The following is a 14,005-nucleotide window of genomic DNA, read 5'->3' on the forward strand; positions in this document are numbered from 1 at the left end:
CTCTTCACATCGGCTGCAAAACAATCTCATGAAGAAACTGAAGAAGTTAAGTGGACAGTGAAGTGGATCAAAAACTTGCAGAATGGCCAGACCATTGAAATAGGTCACCCAGTGGAGTTGTGTTGTCTCCATCTGTAGAAAAAACTTGTTTTGCCTATGTAGCTACAGCTGCTTCTTGTAGCTGACCCTGACTGAGCTGAGGGTTTGGACCAGATGAACTTCAGGAGTCCCATCCAATGTCAACCATTCTGTGTGTCTATGATTCTGAGATTAGAGGAACACCATAGTGGGTCACACTTGACCACAGATCAGAGGTTGCATGGAGGGAAACACGTGTTTATTTCCACCAAATTAGTAGCCTTCCTTACAGCTCAGTCTTAGGCCCAGTACTCCATTTATACCAGGATAAAATGTGTGTCTCTGGGTTGTGTCCTCTAGTAAGGTTAATTCACTAATCTTAGGGAAATATTTGATTTAGGTTGCTCCAGACTAAATGTGTCAATCTTTTTACCTTGAGACCTGAAGGTATTTTTTTAGTAGAACAGGACAGTGACCTTAGCGATTACAATATGTCTGATTGATTGGCTGCAATCTATAATACTGCAGGTATGACATTATCCTCCTGCCATAATGCTGTTCTTTCTGAGTTCAGCTGAGGTGCAATTTCATCAGGACTATTTCAGTACTTCATTTCACTGAGCTTAACCTTAAAAAGACATTATCGATTTCCTATCTAAACCGCAGTTTTGCAGACTGAAATAACTAGACAAATTTATGTTTATTATAAAAAAATAAAATATGCAATATATGCAATAAACCAGCTGCTCATTATATGTCTTGAGGTAAGTTACATTAATCATAAACCACCTAGCCACTATACAGTTGCATTTTTACTGTAGCATGGAAGGAGCTCAGACCAAAATAATGGAAAAATCTTGCTTAAGTTGCAAACAAAAAATAAAAAGTAACCACTGCCTTTGATAAAAAATGAGGATGTTGACTGTAATAGTTTATGAAAATATGTGCTTTTTTTAAATTAATACTAATTTAATTATTGAAGTCATTCAAAGCAGAGTTTTAAGGGTGAAATACAGTAAGATGAAATGGTTTCTATTCTAAGTTAAATCAGTGCTAACTGAAAATAGTTTATGACCCTTTATGGACATTTTTATTTTTTAAAAAATGTGCTTTTGAAATTGTAAGCTTACAAGGAATGATGAGATTTTGCATTTCATATTTAAATTTGTCTGTTTCTTGTATTTTCTGTGAATCTGTGAGATTGGGCATGTATGTATATATGAACAATGAAACAGTCACAAAATAATATTTACCTTTAATTTATTAAATTATAGCAGATACATTTGTGAATGACACTATGAAAATATATTCACATCAGTTAATAAAAATACATATGTGTACAAAATGGGGAAAAAAAAGTACCAATAATTTATGTTGCTGAGTGTGAGTGTTACACAGATGACAAGAAATATTTCTTTTCTAATACATTATTTTCCTGACCTTTTAATTTGAAATTTAGAAAGGTAGGAAAGAATCTAAAAGGAAAATCTTCACCAATAAGATTTGCATTTATTTCTCTAGACAAGACAGATAGAGCTGCAATAGTGACTAAGTGTCACTTTATTTCCTTGTGCACCACCTCATCTATTGTCTCTGCTTGGCCATAACTGCTGAAATTCACAGCAGGCATCTGTTACAAAATTACTCAATTCATTACTCTTGAATTTGGAAAATGAGCAATTGTACACAAGAGACATGAGGATTTATACAGATGAAAGTGAGGCACAAATATTATTTAATCTTCTTTTAGAAATTGTACACAAAATGTCTCCTGGCTGCTTTTACCATCTCTGAGTTTAATCACTGACTTAGTTTGGGAGCACTTCCACACTGACTGGCAAGTAGAGGGTTTTACTTGAGTGAAAGGTTTCCTGATGAGAGACACAACTATTCACACACAGCTTTGATATTTGGTGAGTCTTCATGAAGCAAATCCAGTTTTGAAAAACAAAATACAAATGAGGATTACTTTGGCTGAAGTTATTTGTAGATGGCTGTACTTTCTAGTTAGAGTAGCTGTTGCCAGTCTAACTAGAGTCTGCCTCAGTTGCTCTAATGACCTTATATTCCTGTGCAGTAATGCTGGGCAAAACAAAGAAAACTTTTAAAGAATCAAAATAGAAACCCAAGCATTACTATTTCTGGTATTTTAAAATCCATTAAGGTTTTGTTTTTGGAGGTTTTTTTAGTTCATCGATGATAAGAAAAGAGTCATAGTCTTACCGGCAAATGTAGATAGGGTGAAAACAAGCCAAAAGGAGTTGTGAAAAGAGATAAATTACCAGTCATAAGAGCTATATTTTAGTAAGAATTGGAGAAAACTCAGAATAAAGTAGGTGACTCCAAAATACTGAAAAGTCTGAGCTGATATTCTCACAGTTCAGAAAATTGATGGGTTATCTCTCACTCCTGTTGTCTCTGGGACTACCTGTTAAAATTCACAAGATTAATGGCTAGAAACCTGTTGGGCACAACTGCTGTCTGTCATGTTTTCCTGAGGATGGTATCATCCTCTGAAATTATATAATTCAGTGCTGTTAGGACAAATCTATTGACTTTTCAAAAGATTGAAATCTAAAAGTTGGACTATAGATTTCCATAATCTACTACAGAAGGTATATTGGGGATTAAGCACCTTTTAATACTATGTTGATGGAGACAAGGACATTTAAATCTACTTTATAGAAGTTGCAATAATGGGCAAGATGAGACCCATATTTTCAATTTTAAATGTCTAAGGTTATACACCAAGTTGATAATAAGCAATAATTGCATCACCATATGCACAATACACACACACACAAAAAAAAGCCTGCAAGATCTCACTTCAAAATTTCTATCTTTGAGTTAGTTTTGTAACTTAGTATATTTTTTTAGTTCTTCTGACACCAGAAACTGTAATAAATAGTTTCAAATTTCTTATAATCAGGTTCTGACCAATAGCAGAAAATCTTTTAATAATGAAATCTTAACTAAAGTATGTTTGCAGTCTGATAGAATTCTTGACAGGTACAGAAAAACAGAAATATCCCAAGGATTAAGAAAATAATGGTAAAGTTTACATTAAAATATACTCACATGCATTTCAATATCTCATGTTACATACAAAATTATATATTTCAGCTGCAGCCTCAGATTTGTGAATTATTTCTTTACATGTATTCCTAATCTGTTGAAATGTTTTGATTTATTTCCCTTTCCCTCCTTTCCCCCATCTCATATATTTATTCAAAAAGTGTAGAAGGACAGTAGAATGAAGGATTGTTTCCTGATTGTCCATGCTTTAGCATTGACATTGACAGATTCCTAGCAGAAATGAAAATGTTTGTAATTTATCAAAAATAAAGATTCTAGATCATTGACAAAGTAGGTATAGATTGACCATAAGACTTTTCTGAGTCAAACATGACACAAGACAGAATAAAAATGAAATTGATGACACTGCTTCATTATCTGACCATATTTGTAAAGGAAACTTTGTTATTTTTGGAAACAGTTTGTTTCTTTCTTTTAACTGATGATTAAACTGCAGAGTTGCACTATGTATTTACAGAGTAGTACAGGCCTGAATTTGAATCTCAGCAAAATATACATTAATTATTAACCTGAAGTGAAAGTGAAATTTCATTTTACCTGAGTTAACTTTCAAGAGTTCAATGAGCCACGGTGACTTGTGCATTTACAGATGTATTTACATTTTATAATGAAAGTTCCAGTCTCTATTTTTTTTTTAAACAACAATTAATTCCCTCATATTCTTATGCATGTTTGTGAATTAGAAGTGATAATTTCCCTGATAGAGGATGATGGCTCAGTCATAAAAAATCTCCTGTAAGTATTACTAATGATGATAAAGCTGACACAATATGTATAAATAGCTGCATGCAGGACCAGTTAATTATTTTATTATTGTAAGGCATTATTATTAGTAGTAGTAGTAGTATTTTTATTATAATTGTAAGGAGTCTGGCATTCTTAGAAATGCCAGACTTCTCTCCAATGTTAGGAATTTCAAAAATGTGTTTACTGGGTATTGATAGAATATATCACACATTTTTTGTGCTTAATATATCTTTGTAGTAACCTTCCTATTATGTGCTTACAAGGACAATCGCACTCAAAGATGGGGGACATCATTCTCATCTCACTTTGGTTTTATGCCAGTTAAAACTCAATAGAGTAGTCCAGATTCATAGATGGAATTACTCTGTAGGCACAACTAACATCAGAATTGATCTGTTGACTAGTATACAAAATACATCTCTGCAGAGAACAATCGAATAGGGAGAGGAAGTGGCTTTGGCAGTCAAATCCAAAAATCATAGCCTTAACCAAACTGATAATATTCTTGCCAAGTTGAATAATTAGTAACTTTATAATAAACAAAATATTTGACATTAAATAGTAGGATTTGGGGGCTTTTGTAATAGAATGTAACAAAAGTGAGCTAAAATCACTTTATTGCAGGGAAAATGCTTCCATCTATTTGTTGTTTGGTAGTCTACAGAGTATAGTTCTTGTCCATATGATGACATACATCTTCCAGAAATACAAAGATTCAATTCCATATGTGTATTTTCTACATATATTTCTCACATTAAATCAGAATGCTCTTACCACTTATCTACATAATATTTGGGATTAGCTTAGCTGATTTTGGTTTCTGTTCCCTCTCTTAATCAGCAACTTCCTATAAACAACCTCTGAAGTAATGGGACTGAGATTCAGATTTTCATCCTTGTGAGGATTCAATCTAAAAAGCCAGTGAGCCAGCCTAGGCTTCTGTACTGGTGTTAGCTGGCACAGAGTTCATTCTCTTCACAGTTGCTGGTAGGGAGCAGTGGTTTTGGATTTGTGCTGGAAACAGCACTGATAACAGGGTTATTTTATTGACCACTGATCCATGCTTACACAGAGTAAAGGCCTTTTCTGTTTCTCACACCAATCCACCAGCACACATGTGGGGATGCACAAGAATCCGGGAGGGGACACAGCCAGGATAGTTGATTCCAAATGACCAGAGAAATATTCCATAACGTATGGAATCATGCACAACAATAAATTAGGGGAAATGTTGGGAGCTGCTGCTTGGGGTCTGCTGGACATTGATTCACTGGTGGTGCCCAATTATTTTAATTTGTATTTATTGGGGTTTATTTCTGTCGCTCTGTTATTTTAATGTCATAACAATATGATTATTATGGTTATTAATATTATTAATATCTTAGTTATGAAACTGCTCTTATCTGAACCCACAAGTTTTCCCACTTTTATTCTTCCAGTTCTATTGTCCCCATCCTCTTGGCTGAGGGAATGAGTGAGCAGCTGTGTGGTGCTTGGTTACTGACAGATGTTAAACTAGGACAGTTTATACAGCTTATTGAATCTCACACAAAGGGTGATAAAGAAATAACTGGTTTGGATGATGTTAAAACTCCAGCAGGTAGAAACACTGATATTATTTTCTCCCCATGACAGTTACCTGGCATGGACTCCAGATGTTATTCTTGCCAAGTTGTAGTAGTAGCTGCAGAGGTGGGACCTGCTTAATCTTTTGAACGTTTTCTGACTTGTAGGATGGACAGATTGAGAATTAAAGTATTTTCTAGTTTGTGATTTGTCATCTGTTTACTTGTAAACTCCCTCCTAACTCCTCTTTTGATATTGCAAAGTAGTTCCCACCGTAACTAAAAAGACCAGGTGGAAAGAGGAAAAATTACTTTCATTTACAAAGTATCCAGGTAGGTTGTGAAGCTGAAGAAAGTCAAACTCACAAAGAAATATGGTAATTTAGAGTCTAATCTAATGGCATCTGTTTAATTAAATAACTTTAAGGATATACACCTAACTGATTTGCTAAATTCAGAGAAAGATTTGCCATATCCTTTTACTTATTCTTTAACCAGAAGATATATCATCTCAAATACTTTAGCAGTTAATTTTAATAGATACCAAAAACATGGACTTGTTTTTCCTCTTGTTTTATTTTCTTACTGCAAGATATTGCAAAGAAACAAGATTACATGGTCAGCTATTACAGCATATCCATAGTTATAGATGTTATCTGGCTTTCCTGCTGGCATGATCAACCATCTTACAGTACGCCAAGCTTTTTCAAACCTCTTTATGGGTAGGAAGATGGTTGCTCTACATTAGCTCTTATTTCACATGAGCTAAAGCATTCTCTATGCTGATAGATTTATGGTAAAGGTGGCTGCAGAAATGTTCCCACCATCAGTGCATAATGGATACTTTGTTGGTAAGAAATTTGCCTCCATTCATGGAGGTTCAATTACCAGCCTTGCTGGACTGATGACAGTTTTGAGTGCATCATAGAGCTTTAGTGTTTCCTGCTTGTCTGTGTGTGACAGTACTGCATCTGTGGTCTGATCCAAGTAGATACATCATACAGGTCTGCACCAGTTTTGGCTTGGATAGAATTTATTTTCTTCATAATAGCCAGTATGGGGCTGTGTTCTCCATTTTCATGAAAACAGTGTAGATAATGTGGGGATGTTTTAGCTATTGTTGAGCAGTGCTTATGTAGTCAAGGCCTTTTCTGCACCTCACCCCACCTCACCAGTGAAGAGGCTGCGGGTGCACAGGAAGTTGGGAAGGGAGGCAGCCAGGACAGCTGATCCAAGCTGACTAAAGGAATATTCCAGACCATATGGCATCATGGATAGCATATAGAGCTGGGGCGAGGGGGAGACGAAGAAGAAAAGTTGGAATGTTTGGAGTGATGGCATTTGTCTTCCCAAGTCACCACTATGTATTATGGAGCTCTGCTTTCCTGAGGATGACAGAAAATCTGCCTGCCAATGGGAAAGGAGTAAATGAACTTATTTGTTTTCCTTGCATTTGCAGTTTTTGCTTTATCTATTAAACTGTCGTTAGTTCACCCCATGAGTTTCCTCACGTTTATCTTTTTGATTCTCTTCTTCACTGGGCATGAGTGAGCGAGCAGCTGGGTGGGGTTGAGTTGCTGGCTGGGATTAAACCGTGACAAGATCAAAGATCATTTAAAGTTTCTTTTCAAATACTTCTCTACATAAGGCCTTATGTGCATACTAGTGATTGCAGAGGATTTATGGCTGTTCTCTCTATAAGGGATAACCTTTGCCAAGCTTGGTGAGGTGATTTGTGTCTGCAGTATCATGACTCCCATTGATTGAGCGTTGTTGTGGCAGCAATGGCATGCACCAGTTTTATATTCCAAAAGCATTTCTTTGCTCAGGCTCTCTAGATTAATGTCAGTATAGTCTAGGTCAGAATCAAAATTCTTGCAGGAGCACCATTTAGGCTGTATTTTGTTATTCCCAGTAAATAATTTTAGTAGTGATATTTTATTCATCATTTGCATTTCATGAGTTTTTAAGCCTGCAGTTTGGGGGACGCAGTAAATATGATCAAGATTTCTTAATAATTATGTGTTAACAGACTGTCCATGCTTGCTTCTGGGTCATTTATTTCCCTTTATCAAACTGGGAAAATGAATAGATGTAATCACAGGTAATAAAAACATATGTGGGGCTAAATTCATACAGGGCATCCCTTGGTAGCTCTCTTTATGGGTTAATTAGACCATGCATAATGGTACTTAAATCCATACAAGATAGTTTGAAGAAATGAGTAGCAACAGCTAATACTGAAAAAACCCCAAGATCTAAGAAAAATCTGACCATCTGTACTTCTGTAATATATAGGAAAGAGATGCAATGAGGGTGCATGTCTGTTCACAACTATCTCACTGGATAAGTATTTCTTTATGAGCATCACTGGAAATAATACCCTAAAAATTTAGGAAATCATGTACCTTCCTTATGGTTAATTGTACTGAGTGGATTTCTAAATCCTTGTCTCCTAGTTGTCTTAGCAATTTTCTGATCAGAGATACATAAGGGACCAATGGATATTTGACAGTATAAAGACACTAAGGTTTTGATATAGCTTAAAAAGAAAGTGCAAAAAAATAAGCACAAACCAAAAGAAAAATATATATATTAGCCTTTGAATTCCTGTACAAGTTCCAATGGTGCTATGAAATACATTTTATCAGACAAAGCCTCCTGCAAAGCCAGCAATGAAATTATGGGGAAGAAGAAGCTACTGGGGGAGAACCTTCTGCCTCAGTTTCCTGCAGCACAAATGTTACAGAATGGCAAGCTGGAGTGATTGTTTCAAGTGCCAAAGTATGACAGTCTCAATTATTTGCCTTGCTGAGGTTTAAATTAAAAAAATAAAAGAAAAAAAAAAGAAAAAAAGGAATAAAAATTGAAAGAGATTCTTCACCTTGAACTCTTTTGCAGCTGATGGGGGCATCTGTGTTACAATCCTGTACTGCAACATCCATTAGCCTCCCATTTTTTCTCTGACCCTTCCATTCATCATCTTTTTGAAGCTGTAGGAAATGAAGCAAGCACTGGCATTGCTCTTTCCTGACTCTGCAGTAGGCATTCTGGGAGGCTGTCAGGGAGACCAAAGGAGAAAGGGTTAAAGTGCTGTGTGTCTTGCACTTGGTTACTAACCTTCAAGTCGAGGGGGAATTGCTCTCCTTTCATTGAAGTCTTTCAATCTCTTTGCATTACTTTTGGTGCTGTATAACATTTTAAAAGCTCTCTGACTGACAGACATGGCCGGAGGCAGAGCTCTGCTGGGAGAACTGCAATGTACAGAGTCTTCTCAGCAAAGAGAAGTGGTATGGCAATTAAATTGACTACAACATGATTTTGGTATTTCTGAAGCAGTGCAGACTATCTTGCCCCTTTTTTTAATATTTGTTTCCACCTCCCATCTTTGTCTGGGCAATTCAAAAGGATATATTGAGTTCATTTGTTTTATTTTTTTGCTATGTTTCGTGTTTACAATGATTTTGCCATAAAAACGAGGAATGTACTCTGCAACCATGGATCAGGAGAGGCAAAAAAGTTTGGAAATCTTGGAACTGAATTATGGATGAACACAGTCTGAATGCAATGTTATATATCACCGAATGCATTAAAAAGAGAAGCAAAAAAGCACATGTGAACTGTTCAGTAAAAAATAAATTCATATAAAACATACTGAATGCAGATCTCTGTTGTGGTTGGGTTGTGTCTTAAAGTTCCTTTGCTGGAATAAAATCCATAGACTGCAAATGATTGTGCAAATAAGAAGTTTTTACTCATTGCACAAAATAATATTTTGCTGTAGATGAAAAACATTGAAATGTTTTGAACATAACTTAGAAAAACTTTTATTTAAAGGATCCTGAGCAGATGGGAGTTCTTTTCTCATCTTTTATCCCTTCTGAAGGTAGAATTAAAACACTCAGTAGATACCTTTTACCACGTTTTTTACTTTCTTTTTCATTAAGACCTAAAACCTAGCCTTTCAAATCAGAACAGAAAATGTCACCCTAAATTTAGCCTAGGAAGTGCAGTTTTTCTTCTAGGGTGTTTTTTTTTTACTTTTTTAAGACTTGTTAAGTTTTCCAGGATCCTGATTATAAATCCTTTCTATTTAAATACTTCAGCATGTACCCCAAAAATAAGAATTTCTATGCTATTTGTTGTTATGGATAGTAATAATATTATTCATAAGGAAAATATAACCTTTACAGTATTTGAAAAAGAATAGTATATATGGTCAAATAATTTATTATTCTTCTTTTTTGAGGTCAATATCATGTCATTGCTTTTTAACCAGAACTCTATTGATTTCCTAGAAAACTATGCTTAAAAATCAATGACACAATATGACCCTAACAAAGTGGTGAATTCCATAGTGCTATAAATTGTATTTTTGCTTTTAAAATGTAAAATGCATCTATCTTAAGTCCTACAGACAGTTATTTTTTATACCTGGCATCAAGCACACTATAGAGAAGACTTCAAGAGGTTTTTCTGGAAGAGAAAGCGAGTAAACGTTCTTGCTCTGGACAATAGGGTGAAAGAGTGGATCCCCTGTTCTCCAGTATTTTGTTTGTAAATCTTTTTTGAGTAAAAGATTTTTGAGTAAAATTTGAGTAAAAATTTTAAAAATTAGTAAACATTTTTGCTATCACTGATGGGAAACAGTTTTGTTTGATAACTGATCCTAAAACAAATACTACAGCCCTGTCTTGAGACAGACACAATGGTAATGCTGAGCAGAGCAAGAATGAGGCAATAACTACACAATGTTCTAGAGCAGCTCAATGCTACAATGAAAATAGCAATCTCTTTTAAACTGTGATTCTTAATATTTTTCTCTGTCTCTAGAAACTAACTAGGTGTGAGAATTTTGATGAATGCTTCACTGTAATCCTGTGTAATTTGATGTTGCATGTAAATCTCTTTTATAGGTCCCTATAGATGGAATTTATTGCGGCAAATACCTTGTCATCAGAAGGATTAATGCCTGCATTAGCATTTCTGCAATAAAATCAGAAGCTAAGTGGTGAAGGCCACAGACACCTCAAACCTGGATTCTTCTGCTCAGCATTAAGTGCTGGAGTTTTTATTACTTGCGGTAGGGAAGCCATTGCCAATGCTCACAAGGAACTGCTTATCCCTGCTTCTCTGGGTCCTGTTTGATGGAGGTCTCCTAACACCACTGCATCCACAAGCACAAGAGATCTTAGAAGCACAGCCAAGAGAAAATGTTGTCCCAGTGCCAGGGAGGAGATCATCTGCCCAGCGAGTCAAACGAGGCTGGGTGTGGAATCAATTTTTTGTGCTGGAGGAGTACATGGGCTCTGAACCTCAGTATGTGGGAAAGGTAATTTTTTACTATTTCTTTGAAAGTTCAAATGATACAGAGAAGTAGTATAATGTATTATAAATGTGTACCTGTTTCTGGTGGGACAAATCTTCTTCAACTGGCAGTAGTTCCCTCTGCTCATTGCTTTTACCATCCAGCCTTTCCTATAGCCACGATATACTTTCTGTCTCTGTACGTTTGTCTTATTTCCCTATTCTTGTTCAAAAACAACAGGAACAACAATAATAAAAGCAAGGAAACAAAATAAGAGTCCTGATATGTCTGTTTCACAACTAATTTTAATTGAGACTACTGTGATAGCATATTTGATTTTTAGCAACAAACATTGTTCTGATATTAAGAGATAAGATATAAAGTTTAAATTTCAAGCCCAGAATGAACAGTCATTCCTGTGATTGGTATGGTTATTCCAAGTCTGTTTTCAGCTAATGAAGATGCATCCTTTTTGGTCTGTTGTCTTATGTCTCAGAACCATTTACTTTTATTTCTGATTGTTCAGATTGTTTTCAGGTGTTTCTAATATGTTTTATTGCTTTATAATTCAAAGTCCTGCACTACAGCTTTCATACTGTGTGTAGACATGCACAATCATGCCCACAGAGAATTTTTGCAATTCCCCCTCATTATATGGCCACTGTTTCTCTAAGAGGGCATAAGTAATTGACAGAAAACTGTTTGAGGGGTGTGGAGGTGGTGAATTTAAACAATAGAGTTTTCAGATAGGAAAGCTGAAAAGGACACGTGAAGAAAATCTTAGCAGAGTGTATAATTGGATGCTGGGTATAATTTTCAGTTTAAGCAAAGGACTTAGTGAAAATAATGTCAGGAATTTGTTTCCTGGGTCCCCAAATGCCACTTCCCTAGATAGCAAGGTTTCAAATTTACCTACTGTAAAAATGAGTCATCATGCTTCAGGTTTTACTTTAATACCATTGTGAACCTTTTTTTTTTTAGTGTACGAGTGAAAAATCTTTTTTTTTTCCTAAATGTAAATAAATCAACAGAAAATTAATTTTTTTTCCTATCCTTCCATAAAACTACTCTGAGGATTTATAAATAAAGCACTAGATTATTTAGCACAGCAGCCAAAAATGTACTTGGATATTGCATGTGATGGGCAAGCCCTAAAATGTATCGGTCAAAGCAATTTGCAAAGCAGTGTGTTTGTATCACAAAGTTAATACAATGAGTTTGCTGTAAGTCTGAAGAAAGGGAGACCACATAATGAAAAAAATCATATTTGTGATATCCAATTGATACAAGTTACACTTTCTCTAAGACATATCTTTGTTCTGGCACCTTACTGAAGATACCAACAAGAACTCTCATCACATTTGGTGCTGTAGCACAGGCAGTGTGATTGCTGTGCCTTTAATGTCAAAAGACAGAGATATTACTAATACATCACTATATTTTCATTAGTCTTTATTCCTTTGTGTAAGTTTTTCTTGGTAGTCATTTAGGGTCAGTTCTAAACTGCCAAAAAATGTTAATTTTGCACAAAATTGACTATGATCAATGTACTGATGAATCAGCTTCTTCCTTTGTCCTGTTTTTGCTCCACTGACATTAAGTTTATAAGCAACTTTAGAACTAATAGAATATTTTCATTTAGACTAACACTTATTTCAGATTTACCTGGAATATTTTTACCTCTTAAGACTTTTTTGAACTGTTACAAATTGCGTGACACTTTTCAAGTATGAGGAAAGTCAAAAAGTCAAACCCCTTTTTTTACATCGAAACGCCTGCTTCTAGAATAGAGCAATTAATTCTAGGTAATAACTTTCTTCAACAATGTTTATTTTGATATTTATCACAACTTATTTTATCTATATTAACTATTTGCTTTACTATATCTGAAAGCCCAACATACCCTGCCAATCTTTGTATGTCATCTTTGATGAATCTCTTACAAAAAAACAGAACACAAACAAATAATCTAAACCAAGATGGAGATGTTGGTGTTTTCCCCTTATTTTCCATAAAACTCTCAATGCAGGTATAACACTGAAAGAGAGAAGTTTATTAGAGAAATTGTGCTTTTAGATCCAGATAGCAAAAGCCAAACTTCATATAAATTCAAACCATTGTCAGCATACTAAAATATATCCAACAGTCGCTAATCAATATCTTCAGATCATATGCAATTTTTTAAAATCACATAATAGTTTTAAGATGTTAAATGCAGTTGAGTTCTGGATTGGTTGCAGAACTAAATCTGCAGAATCAAATGATTCACCAAAATTACATGGTTTTTTCCAAAGGCATATATTTTCAATTTATTTTTTTTTTATAATGCTACTGTTATATATTTTAAAGTAGTAATAAGTATATTATAAAGTGTAAGATAGTTCATGTGACCTGAAATCACAACGGTTTTGTCTTCTTCTAGACATGATATCAGGGCACCTGTGCATAGGCATTTATATTACTTATTATAGAACTACTGCACTAATAATGTGACAGTAATTTATAAATAGGATTTTAATGTATCTATTAAATCAGTTGACAGTTTCACTAAACAGTTGAGGTGACTAGCTAATATTGTAAACCTTCTGTAAGAGAATACAGATTTACAGAAATAATGTCTCCTGTCATCGGCCAGTGCATGTAATTCCTTTCATGCCTGTTTTTAGACAACTATCTCAAGAAATGTCAGGTTGCAAATCAAAATATAGTTTACAAACTGATAGGGATTAGTCTAGCTTACAGGTAGTGATTTTGAAATAGTGCTTGAAGCTTACACATTAAAAGCATTTGACCTGATTATTAAAGTTTGGGAATCTGCTCATGTAATCTGGAAGAAGAATAAGAATCCATCAGATTGGTTACAGAAGATAACCCTCTTTGCTCAACATTCATTAAGCAGATCCAGTCTAAAAATAAAATTAGAGTATGGTATTACCATGTGACCCATGAAAATGGACAGTGTTCTGAGAGTAAAATAAGGCTTCCTCATTTACTTTGCAGTGTTTTACTTGTTTTCCTGGTACCATGAAGCTTCAGAAAGCCAGGCAAAACCAGCAAGTGTGGATGAAGACAAAAAGTTCATGCCTTTTTTTTTTTTGTGCAAAAACACAGGTCTCAGTGAATGGTGACAGAAATCATCAGAGGATCAAGTCCTCAAGCATAAACAAGTCCCAGCACAGTTTACACACACAAACAAGGCAGTAGTTTTAAT

General features: G+C 34.9%; 1 protein-coding gene across 1 annotated transcript in view; it reads left to right on the forward strand.

Moving 5' to 3' along the window:
- Positions 1-10,587: 10,587 nt before the first annotated feature.
- Positions 10,588-14,005, forward strand: part of LOC128812911 (cadherin-12) — a 152,677-nt gene continuing 149,259 nt past the window's right edge. Inside the window, exon 1 of the mRNA XM_053987577.1 lies at positions 10,588-10,818. Within this exon, the coding sequence (XP_053843552.1) occupies positions 10,588-10,818 (231 nt within the window). The remainder of the gene's footprint in view (positions 10,819-14,005) is intronic.

The sequence above is a fragment of the Vidua macroura genome, chromosome 1 (assembly GCF_024509145.1).
Source record: "Vidua macroura isolate BioBank_ID:100142 chromosome 1, ASM2450914v1, whole genome shotgun sequence".
NCBI lineage: Eukaryota > Metazoa > Chordata > Aves > Passeriformes > Viduidae > Vidua > Vidua macroura.